This window comes from Halichoerus grypus, chromosome 6 (genome assembly GCF_964656455.1).
Source record: "Halichoerus grypus chromosome 6, mHalGry1.hap1.1, whole genome shotgun sequence".
Lineage (NCBI taxonomy): Eukaryota > Metazoa > Chordata > Mammalia > Carnivora > Phocidae > Halichoerus > Halichoerus grypus.
The window spans coordinates 137,692,584-137,713,680 of NC_135717.1; the positions used below are offsets into that span (position 1 = coordinate 137,692,584).

General features: G+C 41.1%; 1 protein-coding gene across 1 annotated transcript; it reads right to left on the reverse strand.

Annotated features, from left to right (window-relative positions):
- Positions 1-5,709: 5,709 nt before the first annotated feature.
- PHLDA1 (pleckstrin homology like domain family A member 1) lies at positions 5,710-8,445 on the reverse strand. The gene is made up of 2 exons (XM_036091674.2): positions 7,222-8,445; positions 5,710-6,794 (listed from the first exon to the last, which is right to left on the reverse strand). The coding sequence occupies exon 1, from the start codon at positions 8,412-8,414 to the stop codon at positions 7,248-7,250; it is 1,167 nt and encodes a 388-aa protein (XP_035947567.2). The 5' UTR covers positions 8,415-8,445; the 3' UTR covers positions 5,710-6,794; positions 7,222-7,247.
- Between the last annotated feature and the right edge of the window lie 12,652 nt (positions 8,446-21,097).

Consider the following 21,097-nt stretch of genomic DNA (forward strand, 5'->3'; position numbering starts at 1 on the left):
ACCATGTATTGAATGGGTACTTGGTGACAGGAACAGTGACAGCCCTTTATGTAAACTACCTACTTTTGGTTTCACAACTCCATGAGACAGGTACCAGTATTGTCTGCATTTTACACATGAAAACTGAAGTTAAAATACCTCACTTTCCCAAGGGAACTCAGCTAACAAGAACAAGATTATCTGGCTCTAAAGCATGGTTTCTCAACTTTGGCACTCTTGGCATTTTGGACTAAATAATTCTTTGTTGTGAAGATCTGTCTGTCCTGAGCATTGTAGGATATTGATCCCTGACCTCTACCACCAGTTGTGAAAACCAAAAGTGTCTCCAAACATTGTCAAAGGTCTCCTGGGGAACAAAATTGCTCCAGGTTTAGAGCTTCTACTCTAAAGCATAGGCTTAACCATTATACTATATACTGTGTCCAATATCGCCAACCTTCCTACAGAAACATAGTGGTAGAAATAAATATTTATAAATATTGTATGTGTGTACATACAGATGTATAAATATGTATATTCATACATTCTTTCTATATAGGTGTTCATTCACAGACATAGTCATAGGATTCCTTGAGAAATAGGTTCTGAGACTCTCAGATTTGATTGCAGGAGGTTTGGGTGGGAAGGGGGGAGGAGGGTCAGGGTTCCTGGGAAACTTACCTGTGAAGGAACAAGGGAAACAGGATGGGTCAGAGGGGGAACTGAACTGCAGTGCAAATTCACTGTTGAGACAGGCCTCAACAATTCTGTGGGGAGCTCTGGATGCCCCTTACACCTGTCCTGATGGATACAACAGCTCCTGGTCTTTCTCCACTCTCCACAGACCAATCACCAGACTTGGGCTATCCCCAAGGAGTGCATCCTAGAGCAAGGTGGCTCTCCTTGAGACAAGGCTGAGGACAATTCCAGGGAAAGGACTGAGAGCACAACAGCCACCAACATTCATTCCCATATCTGGGGACCAAATGTCCTCTCTGCCCTGAAGTGGCAATCTGGGTGATTGCCTCTACAGATACATATAAGAGTATTTTTATTGTTTAATTGTAACTCGCTTAAAATATATAAGCATGTGGGCCACAACTGGAAAGTAATAAGCAAATGAAAACAGGAGCACTATGAATAATGATTATTTTTCTTTTTCAAAGTTAAATACAAGGATGTTGCCATCATACCGGTCTTACCCTTTAAAAGAAGTGCTGAGATCTCAAAAAATACAATTCATAGCTTTAAAAACGTCATATATTATACATTCATATGGCTATAATGATTCCCAAGCCAGTTTAGCTGCTGTATGCAGGGAGCTTCTAAGCACCTTGATGTGTGCTAACTTACTAAATCTTCTCAATAACCCTAAAGTAGGAACTTTTGTTAACAATTTAACAGAGAAGGAAATTGGGTTTCTAAAAGGTTAAGACATGCAAGATCTACCTATCTGGTAAGTGATAGAACCCAGGCTTGAACCTACGCACTAGGACTCTGAAGTCCTTCCAACCCGGTTTTACCCCCTTTTCACACGGTACCCCTGACATCCCCTTGCAATGGCAGTAACTTGTCTTCTCGTTTTTCATTTCTTCTTTAAAAAACAAAGAAACGGCAGAGTAATAAAGCTATCACTGTAAGACTATGCCAAAGGATAAAAAAAAAATTGCCTTCAAATTCCCCATTTGAAAGTCTTTTGAGATATAATGTCTTTTAGATGCCAGTGGAGATTGTAAGAGTAAAGTTATATTATTTTCCTTTAAAGAATCAAGTCTCTCTTCTGCTCTCAACACAAAACAGGAAGCTTTACAAATAACCTGTTTGAAGAATGATTCTCTCAGAGTCGAGGTTTTATGCTCTCAAGAGACTGAGAACTAATCTGTCAGGAACTCAGAGGGAACTGCCTTCAAGCTAATCACTAGGGACCATTTCTCATCCTCTGGGGTGCTATGGAAAATTCAACTCAAATTCATTAGCAATCTGAAAGCTATTTATTTCACCAAAAGATCTTAGTGAATTTCTATATTAAAAATTCCCAGCTGGGGCACCTGGGTGGCTCAGTTGGTTAAGCACCCGACTCTTCATTTTGGCTCAGGTTGTGATCTTAGGGTTGTGAGATCGAGCCCCGCGTGGGGCTCCACGCTCAGCTCAGTGTCTGCTTGAGATTTTCTCTCTCCCTCTGCCCCAGCCCCCAAACACCCCCTCCAAAATAAATAAATAAATAAATAAGTCTTAAAAAAAGTTCCCAACCTCAAAAATGGTCCTTTTCTTCCCAGAATGGCCAATGGCCTTTATAACACCCAAGCCCTTTAGAACCTTTCTCCCACTGGAACGCATATTGTACATGCCACGTGAACAAGGCCTCCAAAAGGGGCACAGGTTGGTCATCACAATGGATACTTTATTTGAAATGGAATGCATTTTGAAAATATGAAAAATAAATCACATCTCTCCAAAATTGTTTGAGACATATTTATACAAATTATGACCACACTATTAAGTTCACAAATGTGACATTCTCTAAAGCATTTGGTACCTGGTGATGCTTCGTTTTCAGAAGCCGACATTTGCATATTCTAAAACTAAGCAGAAGACTGACGGTGGAATGTAATGGACAATAGTTTTATCTTTCTTCTCAAAATAAATACAGTGATCCAGAAGGACCACCTATTATTAAACCTTCCCCAGTGCCTAACTGATCACTGACAGGTCACTTTAGAGCAGATTGCCGTAGGTCTCACCAGCTTTTATGCAGATGCTTCCAGAGTCCTTCAGCTGCCTTCACTGGACAATTGTGCCCTGCCAGGAAAACCCTGCTGGATTCTATCCTCCATTTGGCAAATGTCCGGCCAACAAAGTCACAGACCCCTTTGTCATCCAATCTTCTGTAAATCTAGATTGGCTGTTCAACAGTGCAGATCAAAAAGTCACCCTTCGAATTGTGTCAAGAATTTAGAAAACAGATCTTTAAAACCCATTCAACAGAATTCCACAATTAATACATCTTAGGTTGCTTTAGGTAAACATGTATATTTCTCTTGAAAGAATGGCTGATATACTCAATATCGAGCTCTATAATTCCCAAGTTTAAATTTCAGGCTGCGGCTGAGGGCAGTTTATTGGTAAAGCAAAAGCAAATTAGCTTGACATTTACAAGAGAAGAAGGAATACTTCCAGGCCCATTTAAACCTACAAAGCTCTGAGCTCCATGGGATTGTTCCCGTCTCACTCAAGTCTCAGAACCTCTCCTCAGCCTGCCCCTGCCCAGGACACTGCAAATGACTGGAGCCCAACGAAAACCGAGTCGCTTTCCCTGGGGACAGAAAACAAGCAATGTGCTTGAACTCACACACTGGCAACAAACTTGTGCAGTGTCAGATTTAAAGTGAGGGGCCTTTAAGAGAAACCGAGTGTTGGTGTATGAGAGCAGGAAAGAGTCAAAGCAAGCCTTCCTCCTGGCGTTTACATGGGAAGGGAGCTCCTTTAAGCAATGAGTTGCTTTTTGGTTTTTGTTTTAACCTCCATCGGAAAAAACACGTTAAGTGAAATTATAAAGTCGGGTTGATTTCTACATGATGAGAGAATCCCAGTTTCCTCTATGACGGAAACGCTCACTTTGAAAGGGCCCTTTATGGCCATTTACTCTCTGACCTCAGCACTCCGTGTAGGGCACACGCAGGTCCATGTGCATTTCTGCGAAGAAAGTCTGTCTAAGGAGCTTCGTCAGGAGGCTTAGCCTGCCCAGTGGTACTTGTTCTCGGGAACGACATGAAAGCCAGTGAAGGGAGCGCTGTGTGAGGCAAGAGAAAGCACCTCCTGGATACTGGGAGCTACGTATTTTTTCTTCTTTCATTCATTTGTCCCAACAAATAGTGATTGAGCTCACTGTGTCCAAGGCTTGGTGTCAACACAAGTTCAAGGACAAAAGTTCAGTTTCCAGATGGGGACATTCCTTTTCATGTCTTCTTCCATTCCTTTTCCAACTCTTTACATTGTGTTTATTTAAGGGGTGCATTTTCTATTGGACCTGTCCTTTCCTTTTTCCTTTTCTTGGACTGAAAGAATCATTTTTACCTTTTTCCATGATTTATCAGGCCTCAAAATACCTTAGGTGGTTTGTATCATTTTCTTACAGAATATGGTAGAATTTGGGCACTGACACATTAAATGATTTGCATTTATATTTTGTTTTGTTGAGTTTTGGTAAGCATGCTTTTTGTTGTTGTTGTCCTGAAAAAATGATTCAGCCATAATCATTTCAAAGTGTCAAACAACAAAAAACATCCTATTTCTCTCCTTTCTAATTTCTGAGGTTTCACAGGTAAAAGCTAAGAGGGGTTCAGACTAGAGAGCCACTAAGAGGGTCAACTCAATGTAAATATCACAGCAGACCAAGGAATAAGGGCTGTGGAAAGACAAGACAAGGTAACCATGATTCTGGTGGCCCCAATAACAACCACAGCCATGGGGGGGTGGGGGCAGGAAAAAAATTTCCAGCAGCCAGGAGGGAGCCTGGGCATATTTTTTTGAACAACACTACCTAGCCTATATGTCAGCTAACAACATACAAATATCTTTTAAAAGCCCACATGAATCTTCATTTTAAAAATATTTGGTATGGGCACCTGGGTGGCCCAGTCGTTAAGTGTCTGCCTTCGGCTCAGGTCATGATCCCAGGGTCCTGGGATCAAGCCCCACATCGGGCTCCCTGCTCGGCGGGAAGCCTGCTTCTCCCTCTCCCACTCCCCCTGCTTGTGTTCCCTCTCTCACAGTCTCTCTCTCTGTCAAATAAATAAACAAAATCTTAAAAAAAAAATATTTGGTATAGATTTTACTTTTATAGCACAAAAACTTGAAAGAAAAAACTATGGTTTAATCAGGGAAGATCATGTTATGATCTGCATTTTTAAAACAACAATACAATGAGACATTATCTAAAAAGCAGAGCAGTAGTCTCAGAGAGGCCAAACCATACTTCAGAACTCTTCAGCTTTGCTGTCGGAACTGCCCATCATATATACATATATGTGTGTGTGTATATATGCTTCTGCCCTTTGCAGCATATTTTCATAGCTGTGTCTTAGCCACTGGAAGTGGGAGTCCCTTAAGTTTTTCTTGCCATTTGCCTGAGTTTTCGTTTTTCCCCACAACTTTGCGGATTAGAGTTGTGATCTCAAAATTTCGTCATTTAAATATTGCACTAAAAAGTAATTAGATCTAAATTCCTTTCTAGGTGGAAGGAGAATAAAGACATCTCTAGCATGAAATTCTATTTTTGTTTCTGTTCTACCTAACTTAGCAATAGCCTAATACTGACCATTCCCATTTGGATGCTGGAAAAATACTATCAAGACTTTGTGGGAAAGAGAATGGAAAACAGAGATCGTCAGTAAAGCCATGCAGATAGGAAGTGATTTTCAGCCCCAAGAGGATTTGTTATCAACTATGGCTCTTTTTAAGCTTAAGTAGCATCTGCCCTTGTGGATTTTGACCATCCTTTTGATTTGACACAGAAGACGGTTTGTTCCACCTTTAAAAAGCACATGCTCCCCCCTCCACCCCGCCCCTCAGACTCCTGAACAAGTAGATGCTAAAACAAGACTGGGTTGTTTTCTCACTGAAAATCCAGTGTTTATCCAGTCCTTCCTTTTTCAATTTCTGAGTTTAGTTAACCTAACTGGAAAACATAGAACCCTCAAATTTCTCAGAGAGCAATAAAAAGCAAAACAGTTGGTTTCTGTCATCAACATTATTTTCAGTACAAATACAAAAAAGCTATGACTCCTAGTCCTTCAAAATATTTACAAACTGTATTTTAAACTATGAGATTCTAGAGTATATTTCTAGAATACAGTAAAAGGGTCAGAAAATGTGGTTCAAGTAAAGTGTGCCAAGCTGGAGAAGGGTAATCTCTAGTGTGGATAAGAGCACAAATGTTCTCTCAAACAAACTGAATGGTTCTCTTTTCCCCCCACTGTGTTTTTTGAAACGCCTAGTGCATTCATACTCAGAAATCATAGAAATCTCCTTATTAGTCCCTTCAAACGGATGTTATAAGCAAGGCTCTTCCTGCATTACACCAGCCCTACCATATATTCATGGTATGTTCATCCTGCCATCAGTTGGGTTATGTATTAAATATTTGGAATTAGACATCATTACTACGAATTTCCTTTTAGAAAAGCAATTAGATTTTCATAGTTATACAACTCTGAACATTTAGCTTTTTAAACTTCTACAGAAAATATATGTTTAAGAAAAAAAAATCTCAAAAAAAAGAAGTAATATCACAGAGTTTAATTTCAACCACCTGGCATAACAATGAAAGTGTCAGACCTTCTGAAAATGCCCTAGGAATAATGAATGAATTCTTAATGTTTTCCCCTCCACCGCCCTTCTACTTTTTTTTTTTCTTTTCCAAGATTAGAATTTACTAGGGAATAGGTTTTTGAAAATAAAGTTTCTTTTTTGGAAAATGGCCTACATTCAGAAATGTCTTAAAACAAGCATTTAAAAAAAAACTAATAAATAATCATAAATCAAAATACATTAAAATAAAATTACAGTACATCATTGCTCCTAGAAGGTCCACCATACTGGAAGATCCTTTCAAAGGTTCATAAATAAAGCCTTCTGGACTGAAACCGTTTCCCGCATTGTGATGAAGAGTATGCAGAAAACTAAGAGGAATCTCAAGTTATCAATAGGGTGATGTCCAAACTACTTGATCTGGTGCGGGGCGGGGAGACTTTTGCTTTCGACTGAAGTGAAGACAATAGAAAGGCGCTCGTCCCACTTCCTCAAGTCCTCAAAACCTGGAAAGAAATGACAGGCAATTAAGTCATTGGCTCAGAATCCTCCAAAACCCAGCTCTCTTCAGGCCAGTCCGGCGGACAAAGCGCGCTCAGAAAGACACCGGGGTCGCTCCCTCGAGTGTCCACACTCGAGCGGCGCTGGTGACACGAACAGAGCCAGCGACGTCGCTGGGAAGCGCACCACCGGACCCGCGCGGTCCGCGAGGCTGCCCAGCCTAACCCGAGGTCCTTCATCCTCCCCTCTCTGCCCGGCCTCTCCTACCTCCGGCTTGCTTCCCTTCTTTCTACATCTCCAGAAACTTGTAGTAACTTCTCAGTTTCCCCTCCAAGCACCACACCCGTGAATTAGGCTTCCTTCTCCTCCCAACAGCCCGCGAGACCTCCTCCTCGGAAAGGCCCTTGGTAGCCCGAGTTGCCGGGACCTTACCTTGCCTGGCCCGGGTGCTGCCCCCTTCAGGCCGAGTTGGAAGTGCTGCGGAGAAGCCTGTGGCCGTGCGGCTGCGAGAGCGGCTGTTGGTGCGAGTGCGGTAGTTGGTGTGGGTGTGGGTGCGGGTGCGGGTGCGGGTGCGGATATGGGTGGAGCTGCTGAGGCTGGGGCTGGGGCTTGGCATGGGGCTGCGGCTGAGACTGTGACTGGGGCTGGGGCTGAGGCTGAGCCTGGGGTTGAGGCTGGGGTTGGGGTTGAAGCTGCGGCTGCGGGGGCTGCTGCTGGACCAGGTGCTGCTGCTTCTGCCGTGTGGACTTGACCGCCAGGATAGCCTGACGATTCTTGTACTGCACCATCTGCAGCGTGATCTCGGCGTTCCAGCCCTGGTCCTGCGGGCACCGAAAGTCGATCTCCTTGCCCTCGGCCATCACCACAGTGAAGTACATATACTTGCCCTTGCGCTCCACGCAGTCCACGGTCTTCATGTTGGAAAAGTGTAATTCCTTGAGCTTGACCGGCGGCTCGAGGCTGGCCACGGCGGGCCCTCCCGGTTGGGACGGTTCGGCCGGCCCCTGCCCAGGCTGTTGCTGCTGCTGCTGCTGCTGCTGCTGCTGCTGGTGTTGCAGCTGCTTGGGCGGGATAAGCAGCAGCCCCTCCTCAGTGAGGATGCAGCACTTTTTCTTCCAGAGCTGCAGCAACCCGTCGCTGCGCTTCTCCAACACACCCTCCTTCAACGCTTTGCAGCCACTGCTCTCCAACATCCTCCCGGCATAGGGAGGGGCGCCGCTCGGCTCGGCCTCTCCACTTCCAGCCGCCCGGGCCGGGGGCAGCAGCAGCAACCGCGCGCCGTCCTCGCCCCAGCGGCTCCCGCGGCCGCCCGCCCGGAGCGCGCAGAGGAGGCTAACACGCAGGAAGCAGAGCGGCGGCGGTGGAGGCGGCGGCTCGGGGTCCCGGCAAGCGGGCAGCCGCGTCCTGATGCGCCACAAGGTCCCGGAGCTGCGAGCCTCCGGGCCTCTGCCGTCCTCTTGCGAGCGCTCACTGAAGGCCACTGGCCGGGCCCCCTCGCGGCGCTTTTGAATGGGCCATCCCCCCCACCCCCGAGTGACACCCAGCGGAAAAGGCGGCTCCTGGCGCCCGCACCGCGGGGGAAAGCCCAGCTCGGAAAGGCGCTCTGCCGCCGGCGCACGCCTCATTAACTTGGGGCCTTTCCAAAGCCCGCCGCGTCCACGCCCCCCGCATCCCTCGCTCCGCCTCTCGCCGCCCACTCGCTTCCGTGCTCCTTCCCCGCGCAGGCTGCAAGGGACCCGAGCCCCGGAAACTCCTCTCCTCCGCGTGGGGCGACAGCCGAGGGCGCCCCAGCTGCCCGGCGACAAATGCCGACGCTCAGAGGGCGCCGAGAGGCCATCCTACTGTTATGGTTATCCCCGGCCGGCAGGGTCTCTACCAGCCTCATTGAGGACGGGGGCTGCGAGGGTGGGTACGGCTACCAGGCAGTGCCTGGAATGCCGAACTGTCTCGCTGCCCTCGGGAAGCAGTCCCGGGGATTCGCGATGTGCTCCGAGACCCTATGTAAACATCTGAGGGCACAAAGGCCGAGAGGACACAGTGTCTACACTCATGTATGCTTCCAGTCATTAGCTCTTCTTGGAGCAGAGAAGGCGATTGTTAAATCAAGGCAAGAGCGCTACCGTCTGTCCCGTTTGGAAGCGCCAGTAGAGAAGGGTGACCCACTTCAGAGGACGTCTCACCTTCCCTTTCTCGACCCTGGAGCTCTGGCACTAGCCTATCTTCACCCGGGGCACAAGCTCTCTAGATTCCTTCTTGACCCATCCGCACAGCCTACAACATCTCACAACAGTAACTCAACTGCAGTTACAGATCCCGGGAATGTCCAGCGGGAGACCTCACACTTTAAGGCACAGCTTAGCCCTCCAAACAGCCGAATGGCCTCGGCGGGTCTCTCTCTTTGGAAACGCCTAACGGGCCAGATCGGTTTTGTAATCTCATTCATCTGTGACCTGGGGAAGGTAATGCTGTACTCGCCCCTAGCAGCTCCCTCCTACTACTCTCGCATCTTAAAAAATTCTGTAGATATTCTGGGAAACAAGGCAGATTCAAGAGCACAAACCGAAACCAAACCTGTTGGTGGGGAAATTCATCCACTAGAGAGCCCCGACTGTGTACCGACCCCAAGAATACGAAGAAACACACGAAGAAGAAATAAACCAGAGTTGGCCGAAGGAAGAGGAAAGACTGCTTCTTGTGCCCAAGAAAGGAGGACTTCGCTCATCTGCTAGTTTACTTTGGCTGAAACAAAGAATTCAACAAGCAAAGAAATGAGCGAGGAGCTTGGGGAGCAAGAGTCAAATCCTTTGTGTCATGCTGAAAAATTCGAACTGAACTCCAAGGTAATTGAAAACACAGAACTTTTAAACACAGGAGGGTCCTGAATCTTAGTATAAGAAACAATGTCTTAGCAAATGGGACAATTCCAGCACAGTCCTGAGTCTGACTGAACTGCACTTGGTAGGCTCTGAGAGCCTTCAGATTGTTAATGGATTAGCAGTTTTATATGGAGAAAGGCAATTATTAAAATCAGATAAAAATTTCTAGTAAGATTAGGTTTTAAAAAATGAACAATTCTATGTACCAGTGACAAACCCTGCACCTAACATCTCAGTTCTTTCGCTGTCTTCGTGGGACAAGTGAGCATTCCAGAGAATTTCTACATGACCAGCTGTTCATCTTTTAACAGAATGCCATTCTTCAGCTTACGTGGAAAGGACAGTGTGCAACTCACTCTGAGGGCACGTGTAGTTGAGAAAGACATTTCATGCGGAAAAATGATACAATACAAACTTGACTGGGTAAAAAACTAAGATGTAATCTTGAAGTGCAAGCCATTTTCTTAAGAGAAAATATGTTCAGTGTTATCTAACCTTCTGCAGTTAATCAATACAGCAGCATTCTAAATTAATTCAAAATGTCTGAAAACCAGCACAATTTTCAAATTTCAAAAACCAGCACTTATTTTACAACTAGATACTTTCCCACCCTATTTCCACCTGGATATTTCACAATGATTTAATGACTTTGTGAGCAGCTCAGAAGTCAGTCTACAATGTGCCTTCCCTGACCACAGTACATCCATTATTGGAGATCTCAGGTGTGTAGGAATCTTGTAGTTCAGTGACAACTTTGCTCTTTCAACAGTCACATCCAATTCACAAAAATGGCCATGTTAACCATGTTTTTAAGACAATGAAAAAAATTCACAAAAAAATAACTGTTCTGCCCAAAATACCACACCTTTAGCTGTAGATATAATGAAACCCTACAAAATGTCACAAGTTACTAAAGTTTCAAAAACAAACTAATGAAATCACTGCTTTGGTAAACCAGTTTGAAAAGGTGGATTCGAATTGCATATTACAGCTTTCTGCATCACATTGTGTATCAGCAGCATCTGACAGTTGATTAGCTTCCCCTCTTGGAAACAGTTCTTCACTTGGCTTCAAGGACATAGCTCTTAATTTTCCTTCTACCTCCCCAATCACTCCCAGTATCCTCTACAGGTTCTTCCTCTTCCCCCCGATCTTTTAGTATTAGAATGCCCCAGAGAGCTGTCCTCAGTTCTCCTCTTGTTGGTCTCATCCAGTCTCATTTTTAGGAAAATGCCAGACTCCCCAATTTACACCCAACTTCTTGTTGACAAAGAATAAAACAAAGGCTACCACATTTAAGAAATAATATTAACATGCCAGGCAAGAGAACACATACTGGTGAAGATATTCATGGAGTAGTTCACTAGAGGGAAGAGTCTAAGGGGATTTTAGGCTGTGGAACATAGGGTTCCTAGAGCTTTTGCTAATAAAAAATTGAAAAATACCATTCTGGATAGGATGGAGTCCCTGGATGGAACTGGTTCAATAAGGATCTGGAGTTAAAAGCCACATTTTTTATGTTTTGGTTTTTTAATAGTTTTTTAGTTTTAACAGCCTTCAGTTTTGTTATGTTCAGGCCAGGGTTACTGAAGGTTGAACATTTTTTTACTCTTCTCTACAGTACTATTTGGATATCTAATAAAGAACTCAAATATTATGTGCTCCCAAACATCTCTTCACCCTGATCTGCTTTACCTGCAACCCCCTTCTCAGTTGATGGCAATTTCACCTGTACAGTTACTCAGGCCAAGAACCTTGGAGCAGTATTGCTCTTAAAACAAGAGGCCCTTATCCAGAGCCTTGAGCTTTAGAAGAGTAAAATGATACGCCTATTTAGAGTTCATACTCATTCTAGACCAACTCTAGGTACTCAGGATTCCAAATACCCTGCCTAAATGTGTTCAACTGTTCAAGGAATGCATTACATCAGTGTGTGCACTAGTGTATAAGGGGGGGGTGGTGGACAGATTTTGAACATGCAAGCTACGATATCCATATAGGTGGGCAGGAGGTCCCCCTTGCCATACAATTCAGAGACAGGGATAGGAAGAGAAGGACAGGCTGAGGATCAGCTCTCCTCGTAAGTAATGATCTGGCACTGGACTTTAAATCTGGCTTTTCAGGTGCCTATGAAGATGTTATTTGTCAAGACAGGGGCACCGAACGTATTTCCATTTAACAAAGCTTTAAAATATTTAACCATTTGCGTCTCCATTGCATTCTTGCCCCAGGACTGCAAATACTTAGAAGCATACCTGCCCTGTAGTATATCCTTTACTCCTTTCTCTTGATACCCAATCCACAAATTGAGCCAGGAAATTCCATCAATTAAGTCTTCAAACTATATATTCTCTCTCCAATTCTTTCATTACCATCCTGATCCAAATCACATGAATTACTGCAATGGACTCCTTCCTAACTTGCCTAATTCTACCCTTGTCTTACAATCTATTTTCAATACAGCAGTCAGGGTCATCCCACTTTCTCCAAGTCTGCTCAAAAGTCATCTCAATGAGGCCTATCCTAATCACTCTAAAATTGCAACCACCCCATTCCCTTTAATTTTCCCCATAGTATGTATTATCTCCTAGCAGCTACTGAGTAATTTATTATGCCTGTAATTTCAGTTCCTCTTCAAGAGGGAGGGCAAGGACCATTATTTTGATGTGTCCCAATCACTTTGCACAATTCTTGGCACATAGGAGTAACTCAATATATGTAGAAACTTAAACTGAATCAGAAGCCCGTATCTGTCATAAAAAGAAAATCAATGTGTTCAAAGGCTTTTGACAGATTTTTCACAACGCATCCTTTCAAAATGTAAGGGACTTTATGAAAAAACTCCCCAAACTTGCCATACCAATATGTATTTGGTATAATCTTTTAGGAATACTACACATGCCAGGCCTCTCTCTAGATCTTAAATGCTATATCCTATAGATGCTATCTAAAATAAGTCCTATAAACTCTTCTGAGCAACATGCAATCTAATATTATGAGAGGTATTTATATAAACTATCATCCTATTGGTTTTTAGTTAAGAGTAATCAAAAGAATGGAGAAACAATAATGGAACAGTTGATAGCAGTTTCTCCTACTTGGCAAATAGCCAAATACTTGTTTAAAAAGTCCACTAATCAATACTGGCCTAAAGACATTTTACTTAAAAGAAGTTGGTAATTTATTAAGAACTGTTTACTTTCATTTATAACTTGATTATAAGATTTAAAAATCTATGAACTCCCTAATCTGCAATACACAGAAGACTCTCACAGCAATGTATTATTAAACATTGGGAAACAGCAACGTTCAAATATATTTCAAAAAATAGCTAAAACCCCAGTGATCTACGAAAATGTTTGGTCACTCTCACGAGCACACAAAGGTCCACATTCACTCGGCAATTTAGATTTTTCAGTCATTCAGTTCATTTTAAAATACTATTCAGCAGAAATACTTTATGAAGATTCTAATCTCCAAAATGCCTGGTTGAAAAGGTTAAATACTAACTCAATTAGATACAGAACTATCCAGAGTTCTTAGGTTCATCTGCCTAGCTGCCTTTTTCACAGCACTAGTTGATGAAGTAATGCCTCCTAGTGATCAATTTGTATAACACAGCTTAGAACAAGTCAGAATAGTATAGGCTGTTGGCTGCTCTCTAGTCTCTATTCATGGGTTAAAACAATTACAACCCATTTGTAGCTGCCAATCAGCTACGTCTCTGTCCTTTCTGCCAATAGCCTAACTCAGGTTTTTTCTCTCATCTACTCTTCTAATAGGCTAACCACTTGAATCTATACCATTCCATAAGTTACACTGCTGCCAGTTTTACTCCTAGAACGATATAAAACTTAATTACTTCTTACTGTATAGAACATTCCACCTCCTTAGTTAACATCTTAGATGAATGTTTTTATCATTGTACTTAGTAGCACAGTGGATCATGCTAGAGGTTGGTGATGGTGCTGACAGCACTTACACTGAAGGAGTCTAAATGTTAGTTTTGGTTGAAAATATATTATTCAAAATAGAGAGAACAGGTTGAAGACACTTTACTGAGGATGTCCAGCAAGTAACTGAGTTCAGGAGCATTAAGGTAACGCATTAAGGTAATAGTAGCTTTGAAGAGACAAATGAAAATATGAGTGGATGAAATGAAGCTGGGGTCCAGTTCTCTTTTGTCCTAAATCCAGAATGTAGGCAACACATTTAAGCAGAGGGAAGTAGCCCAATGAAGGCAGGTTAAGAGGGTATGATAAACTTGCTTGGGTGTTGTAAATAGTCTCACAAAATTGCTACTACTCGAAAGTACTGATACTCTAGAAGCCTTTGGGGCAGTAGCAGAGAAGCATCAGGTACTCCAGTGACCCACAGTGGGAGCACCGGTGAACCTGTTTTAAATTTGAGCACTGCCCTGGCTGAATAACACCCTCCACCCCCCCACTAAAGAGCCCATGAACACCTAATATCCTTTCCTAAGTGCACTTCAAACTAAGTAAATGCTGTGGTTGTTCACAACTCAAGATATATGATAGCCACTTGGGCAAATCTCTTCATTTAAGGGACTAGATTGCAAGGACGACTACCCTTTTTCAGTCTTCTATACACAACACATAGTCTGAGAGAATAGAGACTATTCAATTTGATTATTACTCATTTAAAAAAAAAAAAACATTCAGCAAATGAGCAAAGGCCTTTGTTAAGCATTAGAGGAAAGTAGAAGCAGTGTAGATAATGCTTTCCAAAAATACAAGGAGGAAGGAAAACAGATGGTATGATAAACTTGCTTGGGTGCTGTAAATGGCAAGGTTACTTTACAAGAGGAATTCAGGCTGTAGACCAAGAACTGGAGGGTAGAGGTTGTGGCACAGAGGACAGGATTGACAGGATAATGGATGCAAGACAGAAGACTGAAAGGGACAAAATGAAAGAATTCTGTGGGGTAGCCATGCCCAAAAAGGTGGAGATGCTCTTACCAAAGATAGAACCCAGGAAATTTTTTTTTTTTTTTAAAGATTTTATTTATTTATTTGACAGAGAGAGACACAGCGAGAGAGGGAACACAAGCAGGGGGAGTGGGAGAGAGAGAAGCAGGCTTCCCGCAGAGCAGGGAGCCCGATGTGGGGCTCAATCCCAGGACCCTGGGATCATGACCTGAGCCGAAGGCAGACACCTAACGACTGAGCCGCCCAGGCGCCCCTTCCCAGGAATCTTTTTATGGCAAGTTTCCACATTGCCAGTAAACTTACTAAGAAAATCAAATATCACATTAAAAGGAACAAATTTGCCACACAACTCCTAACTACAGACTACCTGATTTAAGTAAATCGAGTAACAATGACCATCTCTTAATAGGTCAGAAACTAGAACATTCAGCAGTTGTTATTCCTAATGAGATCCCATTTACACTTTCATTTCAGTCACTGTCTCAACCTCATCTGCGTACCCCGTTTCCAAGGAAAGCATCATGCACGATCAAGTGAAAAGCCTCAGATGAAGGACTCTGGTCAGCTCGCAATAAGTCTTTGGGCTAGATTCCTAAACCTTACTGGGGACTGTTTACCTATTTCTGAAATGTAGTTATTTGCCTCTTATGTTCCAGGCTATCCTTGATCAATCTTTTTCTAAACCTGAAGATCCTCAGTATATGTGACCAATGTGGCAGTCATAGTAACCTCCCTCCTCCCAACTCCTACCAAACTCAGCTTCAGCCATTTGGTGCTGTAACCAGGAATCACAGGCTCTTCTTTCAAGAGGACTGGATGCCAACAGTCTTTTGCCTCCTTCAGTCCCACTGCTTCCTAAAAGCCCGGACACGATGGGCAGGAGCTGCAGCAGCCATTTCAGCCCATAAAGCGATTAAACAAAAAGAAAGAAAGAAAGAAAGAAAAGATGGAAGCCATATGCCATGGGCAGCAAAGCAAAAGCCTCTTTGAGAACTATGAAGCTCCCAAACGAGCCCCCGAGTCTAATTTACACCTAGAAGAAAACTCCTTTTAACCCACATTGCATTTGATTTGTTGTTCAGCCAACATGTGCACGCAAACCAGGTGCGCGGCAGGGGGCAGCCTATCTGAAGGCTGTTTAAAATTGATCCAGATAAACTCTTGTGTACTCTAAAATATTTGATATTCTGAAATCCCTAGCTTAATGAAAGTGCCTATTTAACCACTAGTGCACACAGGAGTATCTCCAAGAAGCCAGTGAAGACTTCTCTTAGAGTGGGTACGAGCATACGCAAAGACCAAACAAGTGGACATCACACTGGCTCCAACAGAGACCAATGTTGAGGACGTGTTAAAGTTATTCAACTTCTATCTTTACGTATAAAGAGAGTAATTACCATCCTCAGTATAAAGATTAAATAAAGCATTATTTATACTATCTTAAATGGGTACACATTTGGATCTTTCAAAAATGATTAAGATCTATAACGCTATAAAAGCAAAGTCCCACCTCGTTTAAAATAGAAACAGTAGAGCAATGTTTTTCTCTGAACTCCTCACAATATATTACACCTAACCTTTAAAACTGAATCTATACTGGGACGCCTGGGTGGCTCAGTCAGTTAAGCATCTGCCTTCGGCTCAGGTCATGCTCCCAAGGTCCTGGGATCGAGTCCCGCATCAGGCTCCCTGCTCAGCGGGGAGCCTGCTTCTCCCTCTGCCTGCTGCTCCCCCTGCTTGTGCTCTCGTGCGCTGACAAAGAAATAAATAAAATCTTTAAAAAAAAAATGAAAATAAATCTATACTTAAGGGTCACCTTATACTTACCATTTAAGGTTCCTTTACTAATCAATCTTGAGATTTTTATGATTAAGAATGAGCTAATTATGTATGTTTAGGAATCTCAATTGTCCAGAATAGTCAAATGATAAAAGATTCTAATATGATAGAGTAAAACATTCTTTCTCCAATAACAGGCATACAATATATAATTTAAACTTTCTATGTTTCTGGTCATTTTGAAAAACTGTTGTAGCCAACTGTTTTCATAAAAATAAAAAAATTGTGGCCATTGTGAGATTTCAGTTCCTCTCATCCAAAATCTTATTATCCCTCCAGGAAGATGTAGTCCCCTTCTGTAATTAAACCTGGGTGGGTTTGTGACTGACTATAATCAATAGTGAGGACTTCCCAGATTAGGTCATAAAAAGGATGCAACTTTTACCTCTTGGAACCCAGCTACGCTACTATAAGGCAGTATCTAGGTAGAGATCTGGCTACATCCCAGCTGAGGTCTCATCCAACATCAACCACCTGTGCATGAAAAGCCTTCAGATGATTCCAGTCCCTGTCCTTCAAAAACTGCCCCTAACGATGCTCAGTACAGCAGAAATGAACTATAACCAAGCAGGGTCAACAAAATAAATCTTGTCAATGTCTTAAGTTTTGAGAGTGGTTTTGTTATCCAGTACTAGGTAACTGCAACTATTGATACTTTCCATGATCTCATAGAACCACTGAATTTACAGAACAATATACACAACCCAGCATTGTTTTACCATTTTCCTCAATATAAGCCAACCAGTATGTAGGATTTGACAACTACAAAGGACCTTAGACTATCTTGAACCAACGAGAATCCATCATTTATCTTGTTACAAGACCCGTAAGAATGATTTGGTAAAACAGAAAGAAAGAGCCCAGATAAATCCTAACTGATCTACACATACAAAAGTCTGCTGTATACCTACCATCCCAGTACTGTTAAGTTAGGAAATCCAACAGCAAGCATGCATCCCTAAACTACCTCTTAAACTGGTACAGCCAGTTCAGAACTGAAGAACCAGAATACGTATTAAATCAAAGAAAAAGAGACTATGTTGAGTAAGCCATGCACAGAAGACTAGTGGGCAGGAAAAGGTGAAAGAAAAAGCAGCCAAGCAGAGCTGAAACAGTGCAAATGCAAGACAGGCTGGGTTGCTGATACCGAAGCTGCTCTAAAGGTTGTACGCCCACTCACCAAGCCAACTGAACAGGAAAGAGATCAGATCCAGCTTCTAGTTTTAAAACTTCTATCAACTAGCCTAATCCAAGTCTAAAATAACATCTTATTTCAAAACAGACACCTATCTCATTGTCCACCTCTAGGTTACCTGTCACAATGTCCAGAGCTCCAGGTAAACGTTAGGGATGGAGAAGATGGGCTGAATAGTGACAACTTGGGTGTTCTGGAGCATTAATATCCAAATACTTCAGACTTAATTTTACTCTAGATTATTTCTGGATGAAAGCCAAGGCCAAAAAATTAGCATATGAAAACATGTATAAAAAATAGGTAGAGATCTTTTTAAAACTAGCTGACTTTAGAGAACAAATTATTTTCTATTTTAATTTTACATAAAAAACTTTCAAAATGGGATAGGTTTGTATTTCTCATCCAGTCTTAAGTCTGTTCTTTTGTACACCAAGTAGGGCACCTCTTAGCCAAGAGCCATTTTGCCTTTAGAAACACAACAAAACCCCAACTAGTTCTAAAATTAACTGCCAAAATCAATTTAAAATGTGATTCCAACTACAAGTTCTAGATTTTATTAGGTTATGGAAGCACATTTACTAAATGCTCATTATTTATATGAGGTTCTAAGTACTAGAAGATTAATGTGTTCTCATTAGTGCTCACCACAATCTTCACAAAACAATGAACAGTGATAGATGAACCCCAAAGCCTATATTTAACAATTCTACCTCTACCACCCAATGGTAGTAACTATTTTATTCTCACATTTATTTAAAAAATGATAGTTCGTCACTTGTTTAGGGGCTATATGGCTTTAATCTAAAATTAGATCTTTTCCATTTTTATTCATGTTTTTTTATTCCTATAAAGCAACCTCACCCACAATTCTCATTCCTAAGTCCACCTATTTGATGAAGGTAGTTACAAATATGGACTGGAGGAAGGCTAGGAAAAAAATCCTGTGTTGGATTAACTCTGAAGCATTCACTGTGTATTGTTTTTAATCTATTTTCACTGGTCAAAACAAATTTGACTGCACATTTAACATTACTTGTACTGTAATTCTGTGAGAACGTCTTCATAATGAGAAAAAAACAACACTTAGAGGGTAAAAGGGTATGATGCCTGCATCTTTGTCAAATAGTTTAGAAACAATGTGTATATGTATGCATAAGAATATAGGGCTATGTAGCATAATCAATAACTGTATTTTCAGAATCAGAGTTACACTATCATGTCTTAGTTTAAAAATTGCCTTCATGGAAGGGTCATCCTCACTTGAAATACTCTTCAACAGGTGGTTTTTAGTGTTTTAAACCCTTTAAAAGGACCTCCATGGCTTGGCCTCTTCTATCTCCATCCATTCTTTCAACACCTTGAATGTGCCCCAGATTGTCCTACTTCAGGCCTTTCAGTGTGTTTCCTCCAGTACCTTCACCTGAACTGCTCTCTGCTCAAATGATCCATCCTTCACTAAACAAATTCCTACTCATCCTTGAAATCCCAGCTAAAAGCTGTCATGTAAGTTTTTAGTCTTCTGGTAGAAACTACTTCACCAATTCATGAAAAATTTATCAGAGCCACAACTGCCTAACCTCATTATGAAGATCAAAATTATGACTATCAATAGCGTTAACTCTTGAAATGAGGTCTGTCAACCTCTGGCACTTTTGATCACTCATCCCGAAGTTCCTCCTTGGTTTTTAAGTTTAAACCACACAAGAACTAAAAACTACTTTTATCTTAAGCAACATTTTCTCCTGAGTTTCAAAATAAAAAAACTCAAAACAAGTAATTAAGAGATCTACAAAAGCTACAAAGTGTCAATTTCCAATATGAAAATTAAGCAACTGGATTAATGACTTATTTCCTGCTGGCAATTTATTATTTCTAAATTGTTATGCTCCATTTCTCATCTATTTTACACTTAAGATAATTAGTCAATGCCTTAATTTTTTTTTAACTGAAAAACCTAAAAGTACATAATGTCAAATGGAAGAAACACAAGATACAAAGTATATTGTATTTTTTGAAAATATAATTAATACATCAATTAAAAATTTCTCATGGATAAATACTCATCCTTTAAGTAATTTCATACTCCAACAAAGATGTTTCCATTTCTCATAAGTCACATAAGTGATCCCTAAGAACTTGGTTTTTTAATCCAAGTTATATTCTGACACCTGGATTTTTAAACCAGTATACAAAATCACTACACGTCTGTAAGTTAATTTCACCATTATCATTTACATTTACTTTTCAGCTATTAGACTTAGTGCTTTAAGTAGCAAATTACCTAAATTATGAATACGTATTTTCAAAACAAAATCCAGTTCACAATTACCAAGTATATACAGTGCAGAAGATTAAAAAAAAAAAAAACCTAAAGTAGCATAGGATTTCTCTTTCCTAAGGTTCCTATTAAGAACATATACTTCTAAGCTACCTTTATTCTGTACATTTAAAATAACATTTGGCTTGACTTAAATAGTCAAAAAATATAAAGACTAAAATTTTTGTAAGACTAACCCTTAATGGACTCAAATTCTAAACCAAGCCCTGAAACCAAGCATTCAAAGAATATCTGAATATTAGTTTAATATTTCTGCATTGTACGATAAGGTTTTCACAAACAATAATTTAAAGTTTTATTTTTATTTTTAATAATGGTAATGGCGTACAACTCAGATAAACCCACAAATTCATACTGTCTTACAAACAGCAGTAATATGAACAATTAATTCAGTTATCTTAGGGGCCTTATTATACACCAATCAGTATCATTAACCTATTCACATTATAATGAAAATATTTCTATCAAAGCTAATGTCTCCCTTTCAGGTTTGTTTTTATTATATGAGCTAAAAAGGAAACAGAGGTAGAATCCCATTTTTCTTATTACTCTATAAGCCAGTTCCACACATTTTTATGTCACAGAAATATTAATACTGCTTCAGGGAACTAGATAAAAGAATTCTGAAAAATTACATAAACTTTCAGACATCTGTGTTAAACTAAATAAACTATGTGATTTATGAAACTATTGTTCTGTTTACTTACCATATTTGAATGACCATAAAATGATAGTAAAAAATTTTCGAAGTATTAGTTTATATAGGGGTGATTATAGGAGATTCTGCCATTTCTAGAGAGAAAAAATAGAACTTCTTGGTAATCTGTGCCTGAGTTAAGGGAAACTATAAACTGAAAATGTAAAGACAAAATTCAAAGTGTCTCAAAAATGTCTATAGTTAACTCAGAGTAAAAACCTTTCTAGTCTTCCAATAACAAACTCCATTTAGCAGGGCTTGGGAGGTTCCTTTTAAAATTATACAGATTTACAGGCCATCCTGGCCTAAGCACAGAATAGCCTACTCTAAACATCTCTACTCTTCAAAAAAAAAAAAAGTATATAGAAATATATTCACATTTTTTAAAAAAACACCCAAAATATCACCAGTACA